The sequence below is a fragment of the Blennius ocellaris genome, assembly GCF_963422515.1.
Source record: "Blennius ocellaris genome assembly, chromosome: 13".
Classification (NCBI taxonomy): domain Eukaryota; kingdom Metazoa; phylum Chordata; class Actinopteri; order Blenniiformes; family Blenniidae; genus Blennius; species Blennius ocellaris.
The window spans coordinates 12,917,787-12,945,738 of NC_137662.1; the positions used below are offsets into that span (position 1 = coordinate 12,917,787).

Sequence of the window (27,952 nt, forward strand, 5' to 3'; positions counted from 1 at the left end):
TAAGGTTTTGTGACACTTAGATTTATGTTGTTGAGATTTAGAACAAGCACCAACAAGACTGTACACAATCTATCTGCGCTTCTTACAGAAAGGCGCATGATCTGAGTGCGTTTGTTTTGTAATACGATTGATCCGGTGGGTCGCAACCGGGTCGAAAGCGTAGAAGCCTATCATTTAACCTTTGAGTAATCCGCATTTTTATTTTGTTTGTGTGTATGCGTGAATGGCTACCATACTGTTTCTACGTTTAGATTGTTATTTGGTTTAATTTGAGTCGAAAGAAGCACGAAACAAGCGCACCCTAATTGACGTCGACGCTTCTCTTCCGGGTTGCCTTCTGTCGTCATCATTTACCCGCGTTTGTTGAACAACCCACTTCGTTTGGCGGGACTGACATCAGGTCGCTCTACTCAGCTCCATCTTCCTATTTTCTCAGGTAAATGTAGGATTTCATTAATATGGTGTAGTAAGTCTTCGGCTTGTTGTAGTTGTCAACTCACCTGAACGCTAAAAGGGAGCTAACCACCTGCTATCACGTATATTTGTCTCATGTCGCCAAATATACTTGTGCTAATGGTCGATATTGTGCTAATGATTGTGCTAATGATCAATATTGTCTGTTGATCTACCTTGTCTTGTTGACAAGTAACTCTACCTCCGATACGCTATTAAGCTGCTTTACGTTCATACGAGTACAAACTATTTTCATCAGACCACACCAGTTATCTTCCTCCTGTACACGCCAATGCAGGGTTTTGTGCTTTGTAACGAGTTGAAAATATTTCCCCACAACAATGATTGTCCTTCTATTTGCTTCCCTGTTATAGATGCGTGTCGTCGTGAGTGTGTGATACGAATAGTTTATAGAGTGAAATAGAGATCCCCATCAAGATACAGGCACTTTATTAATAGTGAGTTTGGATCACTTAACACATGTGGCGTTGACTGCACCCTAAAGAAGCCAGTATTCAGTGGGGGCATCCATTGCATCCCAAATAGGTTGAGGAAACACTTTTCAGAAAGATCTCCGAACATGTCTCCTGTGGATGCCCCACATTCTTCTGTCTCCTCATGTAATCACAACCAGAGCCAAGGATGTTCAGATGAGGACTCCGTAGGGGCAATAACATTACGTTTATGGCTAAATATATAAGTGTAAATCACTTAATAGATTACTAGCTTGCTTAATTTCTAACAAAATATATTGCAACCTGCAAGTTAAGGTCACTTTAAAATGCTGCTTTGTTGTCTTTCCTGACTTGTCAGACTAAACTGGTTCTCTCATCAGATCTCCTCTAAATAAGTTCATAAACATTTAAATTGTTACTTACCTCTTTCTGTATACTTGTGATGAAGTGTGTACTGGTCTGTACCTCTCTGTGCAGTCTTAAAATGATGAATTAGTTGTTCTATTTTATATGAATGGTTCATCACTCACTATATTGCTGTGAGCAATATGTAAAGTGTTTGATTTCTCCTACCATCAGGCACCATGCTATTCTCTGGCAGAAGAAGGAAGTTGGCCGTCAACCCTCAGACCGAGCTCTACGCTCAGCCTCTGCAGTTCTACGGACAGCCTCCTCTTGAAAACATCTCTCTCTCCGAGTTTGAGGCGTTTGCAGTGGACCGACTGAAGTGTAAGACAACGGTTTCATACCTCACTTTGGGTGAATAGACTGCTTATTCTGATCATCTCTCTTCTTGTTCCTCCTGCAGTGCTGAAGACTGTTGAAACTTTAGGAGTGAGCTACGTCAAACTGTCCGAGCAGTACGCAAATAAATTGGTCAACGAGTCCAAATCCCTGAACTTTCCCTACAGACCAGAGACTGGGAGCATGGTCAGTGTTAAATGTTTTGATAATTTCTTTGTTCACTGACCAGTGCCACTTTCCTGCATGTTTTTCCATATGCATTAAAATACAGTAGAATTTAATATTTGTAAGTTTTATTATACACAAGTGTATTTATAGTTATACAGCATTGCTCATATGTGCATATGTGGTTTAATGAAATTAATCTGGGAAATTTTATTCTCCACCTATTTCTTTTGATCATATTTCTTTTCATCAGTGAAAAGGTAAACATTTGCTTGGACATAGCTGAACCCCCAATGTTTTCTTATTGTCCTACTATGCAAAATATTCATTCTGAAGTTGTTAATAAATGTCATACATGTACTGTGAATGGTAAACTATTTATAAGACACACTTTTCTTGATTTAATGGTCTCTAAACTCACTTTACAATCTTATCTTATACCTCTCGGTATCACTGAGCTTGATTGTGGTGTTAAATGTTTTTATTTTATTAAGGATGACAGAAAGCCTCAGACTGGACTGAGCGAGCATGACAAACGGAGAAAGGATCACATCTCACACTTCATCCTCAGACTTGCCTACTGCCAAACGTGAGTGTGTGTTTTTCTAGTTTTTAAGAATGGCTCCTGATATATGAGGCTTCAAGTGCAGATGTTGAATACTCAGATCATCAAAAGCTTTCCTGTGATGTCTTAAAGGGAGGATCTGAGGCGTTGGTTCATACAACAGGAAATTGATCTTTTCCGCCACCGCTTCTCTGAGCTGAATTCAAAACAAAAGATGGAATTTCTCCACAGGAATAATCTGCAATATGACACGGTGAGATATAAAAACCAGTTAGATTTTGCTCTCTCATTTAATATTCAAAACAAAGATTAAACAGCTTAAACCACTAAACACCTATTAAAAAAAAACTTTTAACCAACTGACCTGATCAAAATGTAATATTTTATTTACTCTTCGTAATTGCAGTTGGCTACCTGAGATTCCAACTTGAATATGGAGCTTTATGAGATGTGTTTTCTTCATTTTAAGATAAAGATAAGAGATAGACATATTTTAGGATAAATATGTTTTGTAGCTCCAGACACATTTGTTTTTGTTTAGATTTTATGTCAACACAAATAATATCCAGTAATGCCATATATGTTTAGGAGGTATATGCATTAATGTAATAATATTTAATTATTAAAAGGGAACCATTAAACAACACTTTTGAGAAAATGAGTATGTAGAAGTGTGAACTCTTCCACATCCCTTTCGTTGAGCTGTATTTTCACTAGATGGCGGTGTTTGATCACTAACAGGTGCTATGAAAGCTCAGGCGCCTTAATTTGAGAAGCAATATTTATTCATGAACAAACAATATTTGATGATTGATTTAATAAATGCAGATAATCTCGGTAATCTCAATCACAGCTAATTAGTCGGTAAATTCACACAGTTTAGTTTCAGTTCTGCTTAATGGTATGTTTTCCGAGCCGTCTGCACTATTGGAAGCAGTGCAGTTTTTTTTTTTAATAATAGCTGTGAATATCTTGGAAAGGAAAAACTCTTTAGATTGCTGTGGGACGACACATAGTACATTCATGTAGATAAATGATGTCTGGTTTCGGTGAACCTCCATGCTCACCCTTCGTAGCGCCTCACTGAAACTCATCAATAACTTTCAGATCAGTGTCGAGGAGAAGAAAGCTCTGCAGGATAAACTTGTCAGCTCCAGTGCCGCCGTCAGTGGGATCACCGTGGAAGATCAGGACTTCTACAAAGTGAGTTACTCATCGCTTTCCATTGAGATCTCTAAACATGTTAAGTTCCGGGAAGATGTAATATGGAGTTTATTTCCCTGGAGAGCTCACATAATGTGTTGAAAAAGCAACATGTCTTGACATGGTAACTAAGTGTTTTGGCCAGAGCAGCAGATTCATGTCTTTACAACCTGATGAATAGCGGCTATGATGATCTGGAACCATCTGTCGACCACCTCATGCAGCAATGGAGATCATTTGCAGCATTGATTGTAGAATGGGTACTGCTTTTGTTCTTCTGAAAAGGAAATGGGGACATTTGAATTGGTATCAGTCACTCAGTCTTTGGTTGGAAATAAGTGTTAAAAAACAAAACAAATAGATCAAATTGTAATTTCCTCACTTCGACTGGCTGTGTTGGCCATAGGGCTTCAGCGGTGGCAGGAGTAATCACGGGGTCGGGGGATGCTTCTTCCCAGCATAATACTTTTACTTTTGTTAAGGAATCATGCTCTAAAGTGTGAGTAAAAAAGCAAAACTTCTCTACAATATAAGTCCGTTTGCTGTAAGTGTGTTTGGTAAATTACACTTTTGGTTCTCAACTAATGTTTATGCTACAACAATTTTGGCATTTGCAGAATATTTACAGTGTTTAGTTTGCTATCAGATGATCTGCATGTTTGACTTGAGGTTCACGTCACATTTTCTCCCTCAATGACATCTATTTAAGTATTTATTGTGTTGACTTAATCAGTGTGTTGCATAAATAAGGTACCTCAAGTGTTTGTAAATTTGCAAGCACACACACCTACAAGTATAGTTCATTTGTGAGAATACACATAAATACATGGGTTTGAAGGTAAAGCATGAAGAGAGAGGTGTGAGACGGAGTAGTCAGACTCTCAGTGTGGGGAGGGCAGGAGGCGTCTCCTGGGAGCGCCGTCGATTGTTGGGTCAAACAGTAGAAAGGGAGAGCGATCTACAGAAGGAGCAGGTTGTCGCCAGAGGAGCTTTCTGGTGTTGTCAGTACCCTGCAGGGGGTGTGGGACTCATCGGCCAACAGGGGTGACAGCTCAGCAATTATCCTCCTCTCCCACGTCCCCCCAACCGAGTCTCGGGAGCGTCCCAGGACAGAGCTGGCCTTCATCATCAGTTAGTCAAGTCACTTCCTGTCAGCTGGCGAGATGCTGCTCGCCCAGCACAACGCTCCCGGAAAAGATGGCTGCTGCCACCAATGTTTCATAGAAGGAAGTGTCTGTGCACCCCTGAAGACCTCAGCACAGTCCACCCTTCTCGTCTCAGACTGTATCTGCCCAATAGACTGGGTTGTTTGAGGTGCTATTTTACCAGCTTGATTTCCTCACTTCTCCTCCTGTAGCTGATATCTTCTCAAATATCATCAGAGCATCTGCTGATACGAAGTAAATGAGCAAGTGTTCTTCCCCGAGGCACTTTACATTAACTTTCTGGAGATTTCGTCTTAATTTGGAATTACTATTCTGCATGTGAGCACTTTACCTTCCAACTAAAGAATTGGATTGATAATTATATTGTTAAGTGATGTTTTAGATAAGATACACTTTTTTGTAACTCGGGGGGGGGGGGGGGGGGAATTTGTCTCGAACTTTAATGCCATCACATGCAGAAAGTTAATAAAATCACGAAGGCAACTTTATAAAACTAACGGCGATACAAGAGGAGAAAAAACTACACGCTGATCAAAGCTACTTCATCTAAAACACTCTTGTCTAACCTGTGTGGCCTTGTGGCCCCGTATGTTTCTTGTTGTTTTAGACAAGTGGTACTCTTAACCTTTTACAATGTTGTAAATTAAAAAAATGGCTATGACCAACTTGAGCATACAGTAGTAGAAACGTACCCGATTAGCTATATACAAATAACAAATGAGATGTCTTTGCTCCAAATATACAGATTTATTGACATTTTGTTTTCACCCACAGCCACACTGTTCAAAGCTGTAAAATTATTGTACCTAAAAGGTTGCGGTGGGAGTATGGAGAGCTGAGAAGTCCAGACATCCTGTTTCTCCCTCAACTTCCTCCAACTTCCAACAAGGTGGGCATCGTAATCAGATGCCGAAAGAACCTCAACTGGCTTCTTTCAATGTGGAGAAGTAGTGGCTTGATTTGGAGTCTTTTGAGTTTGAAAGAAGAGACCCACCATCCTGCAGAGAAAACTAATTTCAGGATTTGAAGGTGATGATCTACATCCCAGTTGCTTAGTTGCTCGTGGCTCTGGACCATGGAAGCTCTTCTGCCAAAAAAGGGTCACAATCCAGAATGATGACAATTTCTTGTCCAAACAGAAAACGAGGTGCATGGAGACTCGCATGCATATTATTTTTTGCAAAAGCTTTAGCTATACTAACGTAGAACATCTCTGCTTGCCTGAGAAATATTGTATAGCACAAGGAGAAAGTCCTGCTCTGCCTGGCATCAAATCTGATGTAGCACACACCTGCTGAACTGATCAAATTTGTGTTTCAGAGTCAGCCGATACATGTGTGTACTTTCAGTGAAAATCTTCAGATCTAAACATTCTTACCATTTGCGTAAAAAACGGATTGACTCGAAAATAAGTTGCTGATTGACTTCCAGCGAGGGAGTGGATTTACGTTCCGATTTTTAAATGAGAAGGAAATGGAAAATGCTAGAGTTTTGTAATTGAGTTAGCATAATGACGCACGCTGCCGGCTGGCTTGGTGATTGAGAGAAATGCAGTAATCATATTTGCTTTACAAGAAAAAGTGTCAATCTTGGGATCACATTTGACGCCGTCAATGTCTGTTATTTGCATCCTGACTGCTTTCTTTTTTGCTTTTCAGGTTCCCTTTCAGGATGCTCTGGATGTGGTGCGTTTGAGGAAGGTGTACCTCAAAGCAGGCTACGTGTACATCCCCCACCAGGACATCGTCACCATTGTTCTGAATGACTTCCGCACGAAGCTCTCCAAAGCTCTGGCTGTAAGTGCAACCTTTCACTGCTTTACAGTGGCTGTCAGATGAGAACGTACATTTCTTTTCAGTATAAAACAAAACAAAAAGGACAATTCCTCTAAATTCTGACTGTCTCCCACACATTTTTACTCTATATTAAATTGTACATGTGTCGCTGCTCGGTCCATACATGTACTTAATTTTGACACACACGATGTGTACAGAAATTTCCAGTTTAATAAGGCAAAAGACTAAATTGCAGCTGTTGCCTTCATTGGCCTGAAGGAAATGGCTGTAACACAGGGTTGAAAAGACAGGAATAAACATGCACACGTGGCATGAAATGTCTGCGGGGTTGATTGGGGACAAGTAGGAAAAAGCATTTTTCCCCCACAGGCATGATGTTTGTTTTAAAGGCCGTGGAGAGGAGGATGCGACAATGCTTGTGTGCATCGCTTTGAATGCCCCCGAGGAACCCGCGGCTAAATGTTTTGGGAACTCTCTTCTTAATGTATGAAAGGAGACAACCAAAATTAATTTTTATTGTGGCGAAGAGTCCTGACTGAGGAACAACCAAAGGCAGTGCTGCTGCTTTATGAATAGGCTCATTCATTTAATGAGGTGCAAGAAATCTACAATAGAGCTGATTTACAGTGACTTACAAAGGAAGAAGGAGAGGAAATTAAAATACTAAAAAAACCAAACAAAAGTCTGCCAGTTTTAAGAGCTGCAGAGTGTTCCAGTTTGTACTGAAACCACCATCTTTCTCATTTGATTCTACTTGTTTCTTGGCTGCAAGTTGAAGTGATTTAATTAATGTGTGTTTGTTCTAGAAATAAAATCTATATATCCTAACACGCACTAAATATAAATATAGCTTATAGAGGAGAGAGTCTGAGACAGGAAACAGTGAAGGTGTCCATTTCTGAAGCTTTATCCTGTTTTGGTTCATATCTTGTAATACAAGTTGACTTTATAGTGTATAGCAGTGTTTTTCAACCTTTTTTGAGCCAAGACACACTTTTTTGTTTGGAGAAATCTCGAGGCACACCAGCACCCGAAAATGTTAAAATGTGAAACTCTGTAGCCTCTATTAACAATATAAAGTCATTCTCATCAACGTTTTATCAACAGGAATCAAATAAATACAGAAAAAAAGTATTTCCCAATTTCATTTTTTTAAAATTTTTACTCACTCAGTGTGAAAACTGGGCCTGATGGATGAAGAGCTGAGATCCTGGTTCACATTCTTCCTTTTCAAAAACTTCTCCATCACTGCCACTGACACAGTGCTTTGATACAAGATGGGAGCAGCGCAAGTGGTGGAGATTAACGAGACTGACGCCTGTTAAGTTTCGATTTCACTGGCAAATTTATGTGCTGCCATCTATTGACGAAGAGTATTTATACATGATTACTCTTCAACACACTGCTCTCACAGCTGACAGCGGATGTGAGAGCAAATATTTTTTAGAAATAAACGTGAAATTGGATACTTTCCCACGGCACACCTGACTATATCTCGCGGAACACCAGTGTGCCGCGGCACAGTGGTTGAAAAACACTGGTGTATAGCCTTCAGAATTACTGTTATTGTTCAGTGTTAAAGCTCATGGAAATTAAACTGAATTTCCAACATAGCTGAATTAAAAATGACCAAACCAAAACTAAAAGAAGCATTTTTTGGGTTATATATTGTTATTTTTAATTTTAAATAGTGGAGACAGATTTTTTATGAAGGTTTAATTTCAAAAATGGTTTTAAGCATGACTCTTGTGCAAGAAGCCTGATGTATCACAGTAAATATAAGTTTATGTTGCAAGAGAAAGGAGTTAAATGTATTTTTTATTACAAATTGCTCTCATTAAAAAAAAGCACAAATGCAAACAGTGTTTCTTATTTTATATCGACATTTTAGTTCTGCTATTCATGCTGAAATAATAAATATGCCAATGAAATACATATTCAGACATTAAAGTTAACAAATATGAACAATGAATAAATAGTTAGATTTTATTACCGAGAAATAGTTGGCTCCTTTTCAGACTAACAGAAATAGTCAATAATGATTATCACTTGGTGTTTATCGATCTTCATGTAAGATTGTTATCTATTACATAAATCCTGGACTCTGTAGAAATACACATTTTTGGCACAAGATCAACTTATCAACATCTTAGGATTCAATAATAATCAATGCATGTGAGAAAAATGTTTTAATTGTGAAATATACTTGCATAATTAAAGCAGACTTGAAGCTTTCAAATGAACTGTAGCAGTAGGGATTTTTTTTAATTTCCCTCATTTCCAATTTTTGAAAATGGATAATACTATACTAATACTAAGGTCAGTCATAACTTATTATGAATAATAATGTTTTATTTTGCTTAATTTTGTTTGAATGATGCTACTTCTGAAGTTTTAACCTTAAACTGTTTGAATCTCAGATAAAAACCCAGCAAACAAATGTGAGAGGCAAATGTGAACGTTTGGGTTTTTAAACGAGATTCAATCCAAAAACTGACTTCACATAACTTTTGCACTGGTCAGATATTTGTTAAAACTCCTAGTTGTTATTCTAATTCAAGTGATTCACAGGGTCTGAATGGCAAACAATGCTACCACATTAATGTTGGCACCGATAAAGTATGTGATGATATCTAACCTTGTCATCGGTTTTATTAGATGTGCATGTACAAGGATATATGCTGTCTGTATTGTGTGTTGCAGTGAATCACTGACCCACTTAATCCTCTTAATACATTTTTCTCGCAAACTCTGCAAAAGCAACTCTGAAACCCTCCATTAAAAGACACCGCAGGCGCTTCAATATCTGCTAAAATTGGTGTTTGTTTCTCTGTGGACTGAAAACTATTTAGTATTTTGAACAAACGGCGTCAGTGGTTATGTTGCGTCCTTTTGTGAGCGATCCCTTTCTGTCACCAGCTGCAATTACATGGACAATAAGTAATTTGATTAAAAGCCAATCCAAATAAACAGCTGTATGTGATTAGGTCGTCCCTATCTCAGAACCCATCAGCTTCCCACATTCGGAGCTTTGTGCACACGTCACCGTGTGACTCTACACACACAATGTTGCAGAAAAACCGCAGAATCAAAACACGACAGTAGTCTTGTTGTATATGAACCTGCATGATGATCTGATCACGACATTCAGTGTCCATGTCAACGGGACAATCTGATCTCTCAATTGGAAGTCATGTGAATGTAGCTTGTGTGTTTTCCATGGTGCTGATCTGTGTTTTAGATTCAGTGGGTTTCATTTAGCTCGTCGGATAAAATGTTTATTAGCAAGCCAAACGACTCGTTTCAAACTGAATTCAGGCAAACTGTAATGTGTGGTAAGGTTTTCTTTAGACGTGGATTTCCAAGCTCAGATTTTACTTGAACTTAATGCTGTTGGTTTATGCTCATCTTATTCCTCTTTAGTGGAATTGTATTGCTTCCCGGTAATCTTTGCACTAATTCTGTGTATTTGTCATGTTGCTTGAAGTTTGATTTGTCATTTTATTTCAGATAATGCTGACTTAATATCCAAAATGTTCCCAATATACCCAATAAATGTCTCCCATCACACAACAGGACTGGCTTTTGCCAATTACAAAGCAAAACACAAATAAAACAAAACAACTTGGTCCATTTCTGCCACTCTTCTATTTCCAAGCAATTATCCGGACCACTAACTGTTGGAATGGAATAATGCGCCAAACTATTTTTCTTGTAACTGTGCCATCGTGCCTCTCTAATGGTTATTCTGTTTTCACTGGGGATGGCGTGGGGGCATCACACAAAACGTGTCATTAAAAAGGTATGAAAGTGAACGCTGTTTCTCCATAGGACTCCAGTTATTGGTTTGATGCTCATTTTCGCAAATAGTCCACAAGACATTCCTTTTGTTTCCCAGAGAGTGTCTAAAGCAAACCTGGGATTGGTTGGAACGTTGTGAAATTACATGTCTGTAAAGCATGTTTTACAGACAACAATGAGAGTGTGCAGACTGACAGCTAAATCGGAGTAGATGCTGCTTGTTATTGATCACGTGACTGTTCTGTTGTCAAAATGTGTAAATTACTGGTGTCAGTCAGAGCATTATATCAGCCTAATTTTACCTGCAAGAGCCTTCACACACGTTTATACACCATGCTGATGGTTTATTGCTACAAGGTCCCTGCAGATGTACTAATTTAATAACTAATAAACAAATCAAACCTTATTGGAGAAATTATTTTCCCCCCACATTGACCAATCCTCTTTCTAGGATGCGGCGGTGCATTGACACAACGGTGCTCCAGGGGGCTAATGGGGGTCAAGGGTTTGTTTTTTTTTCCCGAGCCACAGTGGTGACACATCAGCTGTGATATTCAAACCTATGAACTCCCGCTTCTCTCACCTCTATTCCACCACTGCCTTTAAACAGCTGCAGCAGACCTTAACAGGAAACTGATAAATGTGTGTGCGTTTTATATGTCAACTGAGCCTCTGACATGTTGATTAATTACAGGTATGTCTTGAGTTGTTTACATGCCTTCAGATCAACCTGGATAACACGCGTGTGTGAAAAGCTTGGACTTTTAATTAGTTTTATGTGAAAATGTCTGAGTGAAATCGGAGGTGTTGCTCAGTTTTAATGCTTTGACAGAGGCTATTTGCCATTACTCATGTGATGCCCATGTCTCCTGCAGTTGACGGCTCGCTCGCTGCCAGCGGTGCATTCTGATGAACGGCTCCAGCCGCTCCTTAACCACCTCAGGTAAGCACCAGGATTAATAACTTTGCTGCCATTTTGCTGGGATTCTACTAAAAAAGATGTCTCGCAGGATTAATCTTTGGCACCAGAGACCTTTTGGAGGCGTGTGTCTGGTCTGAGTCTTCCCAGTCTTTATGCTCCTTTGGTGCATTCCAACTAATCTCCAACGTCTAATGTTGTTCTCTCCTAACTATCTCAGTTATTAGTTCCAATGAATTTATTTCACAGAGGAATTGTTTTTGACGTAGAGTATAAGCTTGTGCTATGATCTGAGAGCTGGACTGATTTTTCCATAATATTGTCAATGTAGAGCTGCAGTGCTGCCAACATGTTTTCTTTGTTATTTACCAACATATTAAAAAGCTCACTATTTCCTTTAATCAACTGAAATGCCAAAAGTTGTTAATTTTGTGTTCGTGTTATGTTTTCTATGTAATGATCTTAAAAAAAATAAGAGTTTTGTAGTGTTTGGCTATTTTTAAAGAAAGATATTCAAACATTGTGCTCAGGAAATATTGCCCAGTCAATGATCTGTTTGAAGCACAATAGCACAACATAGTTTGGTTTGAACAAATATTGCAGAAATCTAGCTAAATATAATGGATCAAATGTTAAATGCACAACAAATTTCGACAATTCTGACTGTCACCTCTATGGTTAAATTCAAATAAAGTGCACATGGTGGCATTATTTTTACTTGTACCTGAAATGTGCTTTTTTCACTTAATGAAAAAGATTGGACTGATCATCATCATATTTCTAGCTTAAAAATCAGATGGATTTCTCACTTAAGTTCTCTAAAACACATGGCACATGCTACTGACCACCACTATCCTGCTACATTAATCATTATTTATTAAAAAGGATCTTAAGTATGACTTATTAAAAGCACTGCACATACTTGCACTAGTTGTATTTGTACAAGGTTATTGCTTAAACACAGCCTTTTCTATTTAAAAGCATCAACCAGGTGATTCCAGGCAGTTTGGAAGTAAAAGCTGCTTTACCAGTGCACACAGCAGCAGAACAAATGACAACTTTTCACCAATGTATGAATGTTGGATTAACAGAAACGATAAGAAATGCAAAGTTCCAGAATAAAATCAGTATCATTTAACCTAATACCTCAATATAACCCAGAGCAGATCAGGTTTTCGTGAATACAAAATCCCTCCATTATAACATGAATAGTACCATGATATTAAAAGGGAATCTCAAGAGGAAAAGGTTGCATTAATAGCCAGCTTAATAACAACGGAGTTGAGTGGTGTCGGAACACAGTGAGGGCGTTTCTTTATCCTCAGATCAAAGTGAAAACATGAACGAAGGGAGGAAGACGGGATGAGGCTTCTTTGTCGTTGAGTATTAGTGGGCAGGTCGGTAATCTTTATGGAGGAGCGTAAACACAAAGCCACGTTAAAGCACCGCCGCTAGGGGATCAATGGGTTGCTAATGTCATTAAAAATCGAACACAAAGAGTCTTATTGCAAGTTTAAGTCGGTCTGTGGGTTACAGGACATGTTTGACTTTTGATGTTCACTTTCTTTATTGCATTCATTTAAAGTTTCGACTTCATCTTGTTTTCTATTAGATCATTCAATCAGGTTTCATGGTGTCCCTGTTTGCTTCTAACACTGCATAATAATGTTACATAAATAACTGTTATTTGTTGTAGGCCTGATGATTTTTATATCCGTCCTCTTTTTTTTTTTTTCAGCCATGCTTATGTGGGACAGGATTACAGCATCCAGAAGAACGTTGGGAAGATCTCCCTGGAGCAAATTGATTCAGTACGTTTCGCTAACCACTTATTCATAAAGTGACCTTTCTGTCTAGAAATGGACCGTGCAAAAGAAGAGAAATTGGGTTTGTCAAATAACTTTGCTGATCTAGAGGAAAGAGAAAGAAGTTATTACCACCACTCCGACACAGTTACATAATGTTTAACATGAGGTCCAGACAGCCAAGTTACACACCAGGTATTTCACGGCGTTAACGACAGACTGCGTGCAGCTTGCAGGAAAGTCGTTCCCGCTGTGCATGAGGCAGCTTCACCAGGCGTTACGGGACAACCACCACCTCCGTCATGGAGGCCGGATGCAGTACGGTCTGTTCCTCAAAGGCATCGGCCTCTCTCTGGAGCAGGCGCTGCAGTTCTGGAGGTCCGAGTTCATCAGAGGCAAAGTGGATGCAGACAAGGTAACGTAGACTCGCTCTTCATCAGCCACATCCAGCCCAGTGTTAACCCAACGGGACCGACAGTGTAAAAGCATAGTATTGTCTGAATACAAGTAACGTTCAGTGACACCCAAATTGAGTGAACTCGTTTAGAAATTGGCATTTTCTCACCATATCTTCTTTTTGCATTGCTTTAACTGCTATTATAGTGATATTTTTCTACCAGTTTTTTTTACTTCTGCATCCTGCTGGAACATTTATCTTTTACATCTGTTGCATGCTGTAAGATGAGGCGTAAGAAGATTTTCATACGGCATAACCTTTCTGTTTATCTGCTGTGCACATAACAAACACCATCAAATATCCGCCACTCCCATCTTTCCGTCAGTTGCACTGCAACTATATTCTAAAGAATCTATCAAACTAGTTTTTTTCCACAAAGGAGCAAAACATGAACCATTTTAAATGTAATAACACATTCTGATCTCACCTGATCTGGTATTGTATTTATCTCAACTTATTTTGGTGTTCCCTCTTCTGCATGCATGTTTTCATGGCGAGGCAGTTATGCTCACACAAAGGTCACAGCTGCTTGTATATATTTACAGTAACAGGTAGTTTTCTTGAAAAAGTCATGTATGTTTTATCGAATTATGTCACGATGCAGTGTCAGCATACGGACCATGTGTTTGAAACTTACAGGACTTATTGGGCCCGTTTACACCTGGTGTTTTCATGTGCTTCGGGTGATCCGATCACATGTGACGAGCCCTAAAGACGAGTTTTGAACAGGCAGCAAAGCACTTTCATTCAATCCACACCCTGAGGTCGTCGGAGAGCATCTGACCACGTAGGCTTTTGTAGCGTAAACTACATTAGCCGTGACGGTGGCGTTGCAGGAAAATACGCGTTTTCATTCAAGAGAATGACCCATGTGATCTGACCGAAACTCATATTAACACCAGGTGTGAACTGGCCTATTGTCTTTGCCATAAAAGCAGCTGGGATTGGCTCCATCTGCCCAGGAGCCTGAATTGGATGCTATAGAAGATAGATGGATGTATGGATCATGGCAACAGAAATAAAAAAAAAAAAACATTAAGCTGTAAACCAAAATTTCTTCAGCCCAATAAATCTACAGCCCACCGCTCACTCGGTGAGTTTTTTTTATTCACTGTGTAAACTTCACACTCATTGAGTCGTCAGTGCTGATAAATATTCAAACAGGTGATTAAGTATTTGTCATCAAAGCATGAATGTTTAGCGGTGTCATTACGTGCCGGCACAGTGAGAGGGCTTACGGAGACGTAAGTGATGATGAGTTTGGTTATTATGCGTCTAAATGAGCAACAGAGAAACAGTGAAGACATTTAAAAAATGTTCTGCATGAAGGGAAACACTAGTCCTAATGTGAGGAAGAGGCACCGCATAATGAAACAGTTCAGAGAGAACAAACAGCATTTCATGCAGCACAATCTCGTAGAGAGAAAATGCTTAGCACCGTTGTAATATGTGAAACACAAATTCATTAGGAACAATAGTGGACTCGCTTCGAACCCGAATCTTTTTTTTTGTATTTTTTTATTTTGTAGCAACAGCTGCAGGAAGGAAGTTAAGATTCCTCAGGAAAGTCATCACACAGCTGCTGTTCTGGCAGTGAGTTTGTGTACACCTTAAATTGGCTGGTCTGCTCTGGAAGTGTTAATGCATTTCCTTATTGACTGTCAGGAAAATAAGTTTTGAATGGCTCGTATCGATTTGCTTCTGCAGATATGACCGGAGAGCATCCACTGAAGACTGTTAAGGGTCGCTGTGCTTTATCTGAGAAGTGAGAGAGGGCTGATTCAGACTTCACTGTGATTTTTATGTCGTGCTGTTTTTCCTCAGTGTAAACACTTAAGAGATGCTCGTCCAGATGCCTCTTAAAGAACATTCATTAAAGTAAAAATGAGCTTCAAGTCGTATAGGAGGAACAGCTGATGATAAAAAGTATTAGTCTTAAAACTACCAGATCTGGTTTTTGTAAATTTCCTGGCAAAAGCGATAAAACAACCAACAGCGATATTCAAGCAAAAGAAAATATTAAACGTTTTTCTTGAGTTTAAAGGTAGGATCACTGGCGTAACATGAGCATTACCCAGCATGTGCTGCTGCCCCCAGTGTGTGATGAGACATCTATTAAGATGATTAATTGGTTGTTGGATTGACAGGCCAATAATCAATACGAATGATGATTGACTTGTGTGTCTTTTGAAGCTGGATTTGAAATACTTAAGTTAAATGTCTTAAAATGTGAAAATGATTCCTGTTCTCTGGGCTTCCATCACATTATTGCAAGGTAAAGATGTTGTTATGACCTGTTGTTTGGATCCAGACTCTTCATCCACCGGCATAGTGTTGCTATGCGTAAAGATGAGCCCTGAGCAGTATTTTCTTTGAATGATGATTTGTAGTAGTGGCTCACTGCCATGTTTCCCCAGGTAGTGTGCACTCTTTCCAGTCTGGGTCATGTTTTGCATCAGCCATACAAAGTGTCCGGGCATGTGGGAATATCTGAAGGCTGCGTGCCCTGCTGGTGCCACAGTTTCAGTAGTAATGAGCAGAAACATTAAAGCGCCCCTACCAGACTTGGATGCACAAAGACACAAAACCGTCCCTTGTGTTTTGGCGATTTGGAAAACAGACAATTGCTCGTAAGGTTTGCACCATTGCTGCACTTCTTGCACAAGAGCAACATTGTGTGATTAAGAAATAAACCAATCCGAATTTGCAATCAAAGAGATACACTTGCAATATAATGAGGTAAATGTGATTCAGGAAAATAGAGGAAATCATAAGGTAGCATTGATAATCTGAGATGTGAAGGAGGCATCATCAGCCCAAAATCAACAATATTTTGCCTTGAAGGAATGAAAGTGAAAACTCCCAGAGCTAGTTTATGATAGATGACCAGATTTTGACTTTGACTATGGGGTACACAAGTTCAAATCCTGGATGTTGCAGGGGTTCAGGTTTAAAATCTTCCAAAGTCTATAGTTTAGGTTGCGATTTAAGAGCCCTGTGGTAAGGGAGCAGCAGGACAGACACTCTAAATCTGTGTGGTCACATTCATTTCAGGCAGATTATCCTGTCTAAAATGATTTGCCGAAACCTCATCCTAACATGGTGCCCTTTGGCAAAACTTCATCTTCAAACCCAACAATGCACAACATGAGCATTACCTTCATACTCCTGTGTCCCTTATGTCAAGCCATCGCCGAATATACTCAAAGTATATATTTTGATGTCACAGACTGAAAAAGTTTGCCGGTGAAGCAAAGGATCACTCACAGTGAGGTGGTGGAAATTAAATGTCTGACACTTTCAGAAAATGATCTCAGGCTGTCAGGTTGTGTGGCCGTGACCTCGACCTTTCCCGAATCTGGATTACTTTCCAACACACGTCCGCAGACTTTAAGCCACCATATAAGATATTGTCACAATTACTCATCTTTTGTCTGAGACGGTCTCCTTCAGATATTGGGCTGCTGGTGAACTAAACACCAAAAGTTTCTCAGTAAAATATTTTTTCTGTTTACACTGAATGAAGAAAAACGATGAACTGGGAGGGAAAGGTTTTCTCTACACTTAGAATACATTGGTGCTGCTAAGTTGCCTAATTTATCAAGGTTTGTATACTTTTTTTCATGTGATAAATTAACCCACACCAGAACTTGGTTCAAAATGTATGGTTCTTGAGTCGAATAAACTTTTCCCCATCTTTTTTTTTTTTGATTCTTACAAAAAGTACAACGGCTGTCAGGGACACATGTAAAGTGTCCAGCAGCACCATAGACGTGTTTGTCATTCCTGCCTTCCTTGTTTAATGTCTTCATAAGCGATACTGGCTCTCAGTGAGACGCCGATGGCAGGCACAGGACTCACGATTCACTTTCCAGTCCTCTTTGGCGCAACACTTCTGAGGTGGCTCCAGTTCCCACGTGCAAGCCCCCGGAGAACGTGCGATGGACTCTGCACAATGCCTGGTTCATGTGCGGCAGAGGCAGAAGAACGGCGCTGACCACATCGCAACGCTCACAGTGATGTATGTGTTGTGTCGGGAACTGCACTTGGTGGCAGGCTGCACAAAGCCGGCTCATTAGTATGCGACAGGCACCGAGAAAAAGATGGGAGGCAGCGATGCCGAAAGGGAGGCCTGGAGGAAGAGGCGATGTAATATTAGACGAGAAGGAGAGCGAAAATAGATGAAATCAACGTGATCCATCCATTTTTCTTGCCACGCACGATATCCCATTCATTTGAAGGAGTGTCTGTTTGCACCACGTTTCAGCGCGTCGTATTGCCTCTGGGTAGGGCTGCTTCAAAAACTTCTTGTTTTACAGATGTTAACTTGAGGTTAATTAGTTTCCATTAAGTGACCCCGTTTTTCGCATTAAAGGTAATGCATTGGAAGACTCAGTTGACGCTTTATGTTATTAAGAGCTGGTCGAGACTGGCTGCAAATGTACACTGTTATTTTTATCGCTGATATTTTCGGTGCGTTTGAAAGACGCCTCAAGCTGCTTCATTGCTTCAAAAAAAAAAGCTGAAAAAAACCCCATCATTATTTTTTTTAATTATTAGAACTTTTTTCTAACTGCTTTTTCAGAAAGTTAGAATATGAGGCAATAATGTTCAAGGTGATAGTAGGATCAGAATGTAGTGGGACATCTTCAGCCTACAAAATTAAACTACCTCTTGCCCTCAGGAAATGCTTTATCAGAAACTCGACAAACCTCAATCCCGGTCTAGAACAAATTATGTCACTTTATAGTGTCCTAATGTTCGGACTTGGACTCAGTTTTCCTGCTCAGACTGATTCTATGAGCACACTTTTGCAGGAAATTGTCCTGCGGTGTTTCGCACTGCAGATGAGTTGTTGTCGGAAAGCACAGGTATGATACATAAAATCCACAATGAATTCCTGCTGTTCAAGTGTCAACTATCCATGACACGGGGAAAATGAGCTGAATGAATCATACCAGGACCCTGAAAGAGGCAGCCTGATGAGTGCATTCAATATTGTTTTCTCTGCTTACATGTTGCACTAAGAGCCCATGCATTAAAAACAAATCTATACCATATTGAATATTGGAAGCTGTCAGTTACCATGATAATGTCATGGTAAAACTTAGTGTCTTCAATTGTTTTGTTAGAATATTGCATGTTTACCACAGTCGCCCTGAAGAGACAAAACATTGGTGAGAAATGAATAAAAGCAGGGAAAACAAACACAATGGTTTCCAAACTATCAAAGCAATTAAAAGAAACACATTGCGATTAAGAGATTAGATGACACAATGCAGCGTGAAATAAATTCTACTCCGCACTGAAAGACGGCAGCAAACAATACTGAAAACAAATATTACATATATAGAAGCACAGAAAATTCATTAAAATATGAAATTTAATTACGGTTCACTAAGAAGTAGATTTGTCCCTGGCAACTCATTTCTTTGTCAATTAAATTAATATTTGAGGTAAGACCGGGAGAAAAATAAACAGAAATCTCAGAAATATTCCAAACATAACACGATGTTTTCAGGCTCAACATATTCCATTAATGCCTATTAATGGGGGGCGGGTACAGTCTGAGAACAATCGCTGCAGTTATGTCTTTGTGGTTTTTCTTTTTCCTCTTTGTGTCACTTAAAGTTTCCTCAAACACTGTGTGGTGGCTCTGTAGCGCTCGCTAGTGGCCGGCGGCTGCATGGCAGTTAAGTGGACTTTCTCATGAATAAAACACAAATTCATTTATTGGACTTAAATGTGTGGTGCAGACTGGCATCGAGAAAAATAACCCATCCTGATGAGCGTTTTTTTTTTTTTTTTTTAGAATAGACACATTGCTGTCTTTACATCAACGTTTTTAGTGGCTTCCTGGCACAGTGTTTATTTTGTTTTTAAGTTAAACGTGATTTTCATGTGTAAGTGAATTGATTTTAGATCATTTGCCTCTTCCGGCAGCATCAAACTTCTTAACTCATGTGAGCTGGAGGTCTTTCACAGTTTCTTATTGTTTTCCTTAACGACGTGACAAGGCCTGTTGTGCACTTTAAAAGCGAAGTACTTTAATGGTATTACACATAAGACGGCGGATTGAAGCTACAGGCACACCATTCACTATGGACCGAGTCTAAGAAGCCATGCCAAGTTTACTCACACTCACACAGATACATAATCCCTTTGATTGTGTCCTATTTCCATGTCTCCACCGCCGCAGGTTTTTGTGAATGTGTCCTCGAGTGTGGGGGGATGTTACACTGATGGTGCCCCACGAGCCAAGATATGTAATAAAAGAGCTGTGGCTCGCCTCCTTTAATGCATCTTTTGTGCATGTGTTTAATCTCCCCGCTCTGAATTTGCTCATTTAGGGGGTCAGCTGGATTGGGATATATTCCGGATTATCTGAAGTGGAGGGACACAGTTGGCGATTATAAGAAAATTTAGCATCATATTAAGAGGACTTTTATTTTTGGAGTAAATTTAGAACAAGCTGAATGACAAGCTGCATATAAGAAAAAGACTATTTAACCACAGATGCTTTAATTTAAATGTTTGATAGATAGGGTGTTTGTTTTTAAATTCGATACATCAAATAAACAGGCATCTTGTAATATATTGACTTGAAATTGCATTTTTATTCTACGTACTTGAACCTCAATGTCACCCAGATGAGTTAAAAGTTTAATGTCACATCACCTCAACTCCATGAATCATTTTTACTTCAAAAAGCTCTCCTTTTTTTTTTTTTTTTTTTTAACATCTACATTTTTTCACATAATACATATTAAACACACTTAAGTGCCGCCGGAGATCCAAGTTTTGTTTTAATTGAGTAAAGGGGTCCTAAATCAGAAACTAGGTCCTGGAAATGTTTGACGCACTGCATAATTAATATCTGATTTATTGTACTTAAAGAGGGTTTTATAGCTCCTTAAATTGCCGCTGCTGCTTGTCACATTAGCAAGTTCAAAGGTTTTATTGCAACATTAATGCGCAATGATGAGTGCAGTCATGCTGATTGTATTCTTCCACTGTTAGAGCACTCTGTATATTTTACGATTTAGATTTTTAGAGGCAGGGTCACCGTAATGCATTTTAATGACCAGGAAGAATCATTGCACAATAAGAGGAAATCCGCTGCAAAAGATTATTTCCAATCCCCCCCCCCCCAATCTGAAGTGTGTTCAGGATTTTGGTTTGCAAGCGAATGGAAGATGACGTGAAGGTTTGTAGAAGTCTGCCACCTGAAAGTTTATTTATTCAGTTCACCAGTGTCCTTGACTTTGATGTATTGTGTTTGGGGAGGCTTTTGCACACATTAAATCTGTGGCCTGCATAGTTTTCCAGAATATTAAACTCGGTATACATGCCACAGACATTTCTAATGAGATTCAAACAGGATCTTTCTGCCTAAATCCACAGCGCGTGTCACACCTGAAAGTCAGTCAGAACATTCAGTTGTACAATAAAAGATGTACAGGCTTGTTTGAAGACCTTGTTCTCAATGCCTATGTTCAGCTGTTAATACTACAGCAATTTAATATAATCTTCTGATAGCAGGTAACAATTTTGTTCTGCGAAGCCATTATTTTGAATTGAGCTTTTCAAAAGGAGAGAACAACAAGCAAACAGATTGTCATTAGGCCACACAGTGGCAGAACAGTCGGCGCTCTCGCCTCACAGCAAGAAGGTCGTGGATTCAAATATGTGTGCAGTTTGCATGTTCTCCATGTGTGTGCGTGGGTTTCCTCCGGGTACTCGGGTTTCCTCCCACATTCCCCAAAAATATGCACTGGGGGTACCTGAGCAAGACCTTCAGACGGCTGTCATGGTGAAACCAAACCACATCCAGTATATAACAAGGCAAGCAGACGCACAAAATAATCAAACATCCTCTTTTCACACCTAATCTGGGCTGGCTGGGCTAAATTCAAACTGATTGGCACAAGTCCTTTGGTATTTCCGAGGATCTGTTTAAGTGTTGCAACTGTGCACTTCAAAATGTGCAGATTTGGTTTTACGCTTCATGAACATGCAAAGGTGTTTGCAGTTGTCGCCAATATGTATCACGTCTCCAGGGTTACCCGCAGAAAGAAGTAACAGGTGCCACAGAGAGAAACAGACAGCCTGTGCAGCTGTAACACCTCTCTCAGGGCAAAACTACTGTTTTTCAGGAAAAATTGTTCTGTCTCAACCAGTTTGAACCAACATGTCACCTGCTGTCTTTGAAAACGCTTGAGGCATTGCAGCCTGGTGGAAATAGTTAAAAATAGGGGTACTGCAGCCACGAGACTGAACAGTTAAATACTCATCAAAGAAATCTGACAAAATCTACCTGTAACAAACTAATTGCCCCATAAAGCTGAGCCTTATTTCATCTTTACGATCCCGGACGAGCCCCCAGTTGTTATAGCCCACGAATGGGAGAGGGGATGATTACATGTGGGTGGTAAAGTTAAATCGGATGGAAGAGTCACACAAAAAAACCCAGATCAAATGATTAATAACATTTTTGTGAATAAATTAAATGCTGTTAAAAAAAAAAAGCAATTAACAAAAAAACCCGATTCCCTTCACATGAAGCACAAATTGAGTGGAAACTGGTTCCAATTCAAAAACGACCAATCAGAAAAATTTAGTCCTGCACTCGATGAGCCACGGATGGCGACACGTGTGGTTAAACTTGAGGTTGTTAAAGAAGAGCCTCACAGTAAACACACAATTTTCACACATCTTGAAGTTTGATGGAAAGTGTCTCACTTCTCAAACTTCTAAACTTTGGTTGCAGTTACTGTTTTTCCCTCCTATCGATTAATCGTGTCACATTTTTCTCCACTATTCAAACTCTGAAAGCTCAAAATGCAGTCCTTTAGCTTTCCAACCAACCGTAGTGTGTTGTGATTGAGGACTTAAGGAAACCAAGGAAGATTCACATTTAAAAATGTCACATCAGAACCGTGCCTCTTTAGAAACACGACCCAAAAAATTAATTGAGCAACAATATATTTGTTGAGCAGTTTTCCGCTGATTTTACGAGCTGAATTGTTAATCAGGTTACTTTATATTACGTCGCCTGTAGTGTTTCAACACGAGCAGTATTGAATGTATATCTTTGTAAAGCTTTTTAAGTATTTCTAAGTACTGTGAATTGCCTTGTGTTTGAATAGTGGTCTATAAATAAATGTTCCTTGCCTTTCCTTGAAATATCGGGAAATGATGGTGCATAATAGCCGTGGGCCATTTGGATTCACAGAGGGTGTCACATTATAGAAGACTTGAGATTTCTTTCTCCTGTAGAGCAAAGCAACAAACGGTGACACCCGCTGGATAGCGCCTCCACCGTGCAGCCCCTCGCTGATCTGCACGGTGACGCCGGTCCTGTCACGCTGAATAGTCGAGCGCCGTGTCAGAATTTCTGTGATTTAAAACACGCTCGCCATGTCGTGTCAGAGCGCCACGTTGGAGAACGGCCAAAAGCATGGAGAAGGATGGCCGCGCTACGGTATCCGTAATTCAGCCATCTCGAGTGTGGCGACACCTCTACAGCAGGTTCCCTCTAATAGCTCTATATTTCATGGAGGAAAACGCCCTGTCAAAACTGACATGATGTATGACGATGTCTCTTTTCACCCCAACCTTGTTGCTCTTGCACTCCCATCCTCACTAATGCCTTCTCTTCCTCTTCCTCCTCGTCTCTCTCTGTAGTTTGACAAAGCATATGCCTACAGCGTCCGCCACATGTTTGGCAAAGAAGGCAAGCGGACAGACTACACCCCCTACAGTTGCATGAAGGTGATTTTATCAAACCCACCCAGCCAAGGCGATCATCATGGTGAGTTGGCATCTGTTTGAGGAAGCCATTACCCATCTGATTGTAATCAGGTTTTCTAGTTTAAAGTGCTTAGTCTGTTACAGTTAGAAAACCTTCATTTTCTCATGCTCTCATCCTCCTATCGTTTTCTCTTTATTTATGTACACATCTTTTTTTTTCTCAGGTTGTCCATTCCGTCACAGCGACCCAGAGCTGCTGAAGCAGAAGCTTCAGTTCTACAAGGTGTCTCCCAGTGGAATCCATCAGGTGGGTTCCGCCCCGCCCAGGTTTTGCTCTGTCAAATAGGGCCAGCAGCCCTCCAGCCACCATTATCTCCTCCTGACTGAGGATGGCTAGTGTGTTCCATTTTTTTTTACCCCCCCCCCCCCCCCTCCAACGTCACAGAACTCGGCAAATAAAACTTTATTTTGCCAGCAGGGTTATCCAATTTGTGTCAAATAAAATGAAAAAATGAATCTGGAAACCAGCAAATGTTGGTTCTCACTGTTTCATCAGTGGCTGGGAGCAGTAGGTCTCAGATGTGGTCAAGCAGTTGTTTGCTGTGGAGATACGAGCAGAAAGTTCAGTTTGTTGTTGGATCTTTGTCAAGCAGGCAACATGATATACAGCTGATGGTACTCAAAGTTTGAATCATAATAATACTCCAACGCTGCCTTTATATAATACTAACATGGCCAAACTTTAAATGTTCGTGTCATCGTGCTCACCCCAAGAAAACTGCAGACTCGTGTCAGAAATGAGTCAGTCAGCCAGTTTTTATTTGGTTTTCTATTCAAACTACACAGTTGACCACAACACAAGAAAGAACATGTAAACAGTGATTAATAGGCAAGAATGGACTTCTGCATGAACTTAAGTATCGTCAGGATGATGTCTCTGGAATAAGCCACAAAATGTCCTTCATTCTAAAGTTGGAATATGGTTTATGTGTACAACTCTGTTCCTCTGTAGAATATGCTACACAGGCTGTCAGGGGTGTTGTGTCTTTACACTAATCAGGCCACTGTCTGTACGTACATCCATCTTATGTCCAGGAAACGGCTTTATTGAACTTTCTGTCTGTGTGCTGGAGCCGATCCCAGCTGAGGTGACTGTAGGTCAACAGGTCAAACTGACTGCATGTATTTGGACCGTGGGAGGAAACTTGAGTGCAAGGAGAAAAGCACGCAGGCAAAACATGCTGTTTTGCACAAGAAAGCGAGGATATAAGACTGACATTACAGCTTTTTTTTTCTATTCGGTGACTTTTTTGCATATTTTCCCCGAGTATTCCACGGCACAAACCTAAAAGCTGCAGCTCGTCAGTCACAAAGTTTCTCGCTGATCCAACACCAGCCGTGGCATTGAGCATGCTTGTGGCAGCATCACGCTGGAGGCAGCCCTTCGGGGAGCCGGGAAATAATGAAGGGAGCATATGCAGGCGTCCTCAGAAGAGTTGTTCTGGGCAAAATGCTGTGAAGAACCCGGATTTACTTTTCAGCAGGTCGCTCACCCTGAGTGTGCAGTCACACTCGTGCCACAGCGATTTTTACAGCTCGATTTTGGGAGCCCTCATGTGACCCAGTAAAAACCCGGGCCGCTCGCACTTTCTCGTTAGAACTCTGCAGAGCTTCAAGAAGGGGAATAAATAAGACATTCTCAAAATTGAGATGTATCAGAAGACCCGGAAGTTTGATCTTTCGCCTGTGGTAATTCTACAGAGTTGGCTCAGGGCACGAATATGTTAATCAACTTGGGGTAGGGGAAAAAAAAGTATGTGCCCTGTTTTTATCACTTCTGCAAAGAATTCCTGAAGGATGCATTCTCTGCTGTCATTATGATTTATGGGGTGTGTTTGTGTGGGTAATTGACCAGCAGCCAATTAAAACAGTTTGCAGTGGAGGGCTGCGACAGCAGCTCACACTGTTGTCGGTATCCTCTGTAAATCATCTTAACATGGAAAAGTTTACCCTTCTTTTTCTTTTTTCTACCCCATACTCTTCCAGATCCTGGAGCTCGTAAAAGGAATGCACTACCAGCTGGCGTGCCAGAAATACTTTGAGCTGACACACAATGTGAGTGCACACACGCCGGTCACGAGAGGGGGACTACCTGTGTCGGAGGCGGGAGTTAGCGCCTCGTTGCGTGAAGGCTCGCCAAACACCCAGAACAGTCATCCTCTCCATCATTAACCGGCTGTCATAGCCACTTAATCTTTATAGGTTTATTATAGCATTGTGATTTGTTTTGTCCCCCGTGGATACTTGTTTAATTTAATCTGTTTTACTGCGGATGCCTGAGTCATCATCCTCTAAGAAGCAGGGCCCGAAAGTGACGGCGCGTTTCCACCCGAGGCAGACGCGGGTCGTTCAGCACAGTTTAGCTCGCGCACAGATGTTTTCCAGAGATGATCGTCAGCTGAACTTTCTCTCTTTAAACCACATTTACACCTGTTAAACATCTAGAATAAAAGAGGTAGATGTCTCGTTTTGTAAATATATTTTGTCGGGATATACAATTATGTGCACTTTTTGTCATTTTAACATTTTAATAGCATAAAGCATATTCACTGCTGGATTGGTTCAGATATATGAATATAAAAGCTTTTTTTTTTCTTCTTCTTCAAAAATGGGCTCATCTCATATTTGACACCTTAAGACGTCCTAATGGAGACGAAACACATGCAAACGCTCCAGTTTTTACACCAGCTTGCCTTGGTAGCATATATATAAGATATAAACTCTCAAACTGAGAAGAAAATTACTTTAAAATCCTTCTATGCAGCAAGTAATTTTGACCTGATGTTAAATCTTACATTATGCTGTAAAATAATAAGTTTTGGTGTGTGCCAAATAATTTGCAGTGTAATGAGGGTGACTTAATCCAATTTCACAATGTTTATACGCAATAGTTTGATATTATATTTTGTATTTGTTGTATATTACCATTATAACACAACACATTTTTGCACCACACTAATAATGTAGGAGTGTATCAGGAGATTTTATCCTAATTTAGGTTATATTATTTTTACAAAAGAACAATTTAGAGTTATTTGAGTTTTCACCACATTCTAAATCAGTCCAACGGAGCCTGAGGTACATTTGAAAATTTCACACTTCATGATGGTCTGTCGGTCCTCGTCGGTTGCGCCTACATTTTAGTTTCTCCCTGGTTTCTAGTGAACATCTGCTCCACTGAGACCTTACAGATGTAACCCAGGGCTACAACCTTCACCATCCAAGCTTTATGAATCATTTCTGCGCCGTTTGTTTGCCCACAGTTGCAACATGAACATTAATTCAGCAATTGATTAAAAAACAAAGATGTTGTGTTTCGCAGCCATGTGTAAAAATGAATCCGTTTGCCCTGCAGGATAATAAATACACCCTGAATTCTAAGTTTTTTGATGCCCACAGCTGATATAAGTGGCGATCTTGCACAACATGTTCTGTGTGAGTGTGGATTCGCTTTGTGAATCCAGAAATCTCAGCGGGCCCAGAAGCCGCTGCTGCCTGGCCCCCGCAGACTCCATTGCACTGATTGGAAGCATGAAATCCCTCCTGATTGTCCTTTGAGTGCCCAATTTTCAATATTTTACAGAATCTTTTTCTTTAAAACTTGAACAAGTCGATATGAAAAGTGAAGCGTTTCTTCAAGCTTTTGACGCCGTCTTATTAAAGCCTGTTTAATTATTCACTTCTTCAATGAGAGCGAGGTTTCGAAAACATCTATCACAATTAATGATTTGTTTAAAAATTATGGTAAAGGTCACAGAAAGAGCACATGAACGCCATCTGTTAATTGATTCATGGGTTTTTACTCATCGTGAGTGATTTCGACATTTCACTTCCTAAAAGGGCATTTCGTCTTTTCACTGGACTCTGATGGAATAGTTAGCTGCAGATTTAGCTTGCTAATGTGGCTTGCTGTCCTCATTAATGATAATAAATCGGTTGATTGTTGTTACAATAGTAAACCAATCCCACTCCGTCTTCAAAGGAGAGACACTAAATGATCAGTCAGGGCATTAAAATCTAATAATTGCCTCTCTTATTTCCTGCTGACCTTCCTTCTCTTGTGTTTTTTTTGCTTTGTTTGTGTTGTTGGTTCTGAGCAGGTTGAAGACACCACTTTCTCGCTCAATCACCCCAACCTGTACTTTATGGAAAGCCAGAAACTTTTGGGTTCTGGCAAGGACATAAAGCGAGAGATGGACGGCGCCCAGAGGTCACAGGAAAACGTTTCCACTAAAGGATCTGGCACAGCCCGAGAGGCCACGGCAAAACCCTCCCAGCATTTAGCCGAGATGACAGAGGACCTGGACTCTTTCTTTCAAGACCCCTAATGGGAGGTTTTTAGTTTTGTTTTGGTTTTTTTCATACAATAGAAATGTCTTCTGAACAGGGGCTTGAGTTGCATAGTTTGACTCAGTCCTTGTCATGTGAAATCTGTTTCATATCTGCAATAAATATGTGATTTAAGCTTTAGTTGATTGTTGTGAGCTTTCACCTGAATACTTCTCACCTCGGTATCACACCAATGTTGAGTTCTCTTTCAATGTTGTTGCATTTTTGGTCACTTTTTAAAAAAACCTTTTAACCTTTCTCTCCGAGTTTCTTTGTTTTGA

At 40.1% G+C, this 27,952-nt stretch overlaps 1 protein-coding gene across 1 annotated transcript; it reads left to right on the forward strand.

Moving 5' to 3' along the window:
• Positions 1-355: 355 nt before the first annotated feature.
• prim2 (DNA primase subunit 2) lies at positions 356-27,952 on the forward strand. The gene is made up of 14 exons (XM_080508054.1): positions 356-436; positions 1,488-1,637; positions 1,717-1,838; positions 2,312-2,406; positions 2,515-2,635; positions 3,490-3,585; positions 6,410-6,547; positions 11,224-11,291; positions 13,006-13,078; positions 13,302-13,487; positions 23,217-23,343; positions 23,507-23,589; positions 25,329-25,397; positions 27,443-27,952. The coding sequence occupies exons 2-14, from the start codon at positions 1,493-1,495 to the stop codon at positions 27,668-27,670; spliced, it is 1,551 nt and encodes a 516-aa protein (XP_080364180.1). The 5' UTR covers positions 356-436; positions 1,488-1,492; the 3' UTR covers positions 27,671-27,952.

Bases quoted from the DNA above. Each gene is read 5' to 3' on its own strand.
- prim2 (XM_080508054.1), top strand. From the start codon at position 1,493: ATGCTATTCTCTGGCAGAAGAAGGAAGTTGGCCGTCAACCCTCAGACC. The intron at 11,292-13,005 runs GTAAGCACCAGG...TTTTTTTTTCAG, and splicing joins CCGCTCCTTAACCACCTCAG to CCATGCTTATGTGGGACAGG. The intron at 13,488-23,216 runs GTAACGTAGACT...CTCTCTCTGTAG, and splicing joins GCAAAGTGGATGCAGACAAG to TTTGACAAAGCATATGCCTA.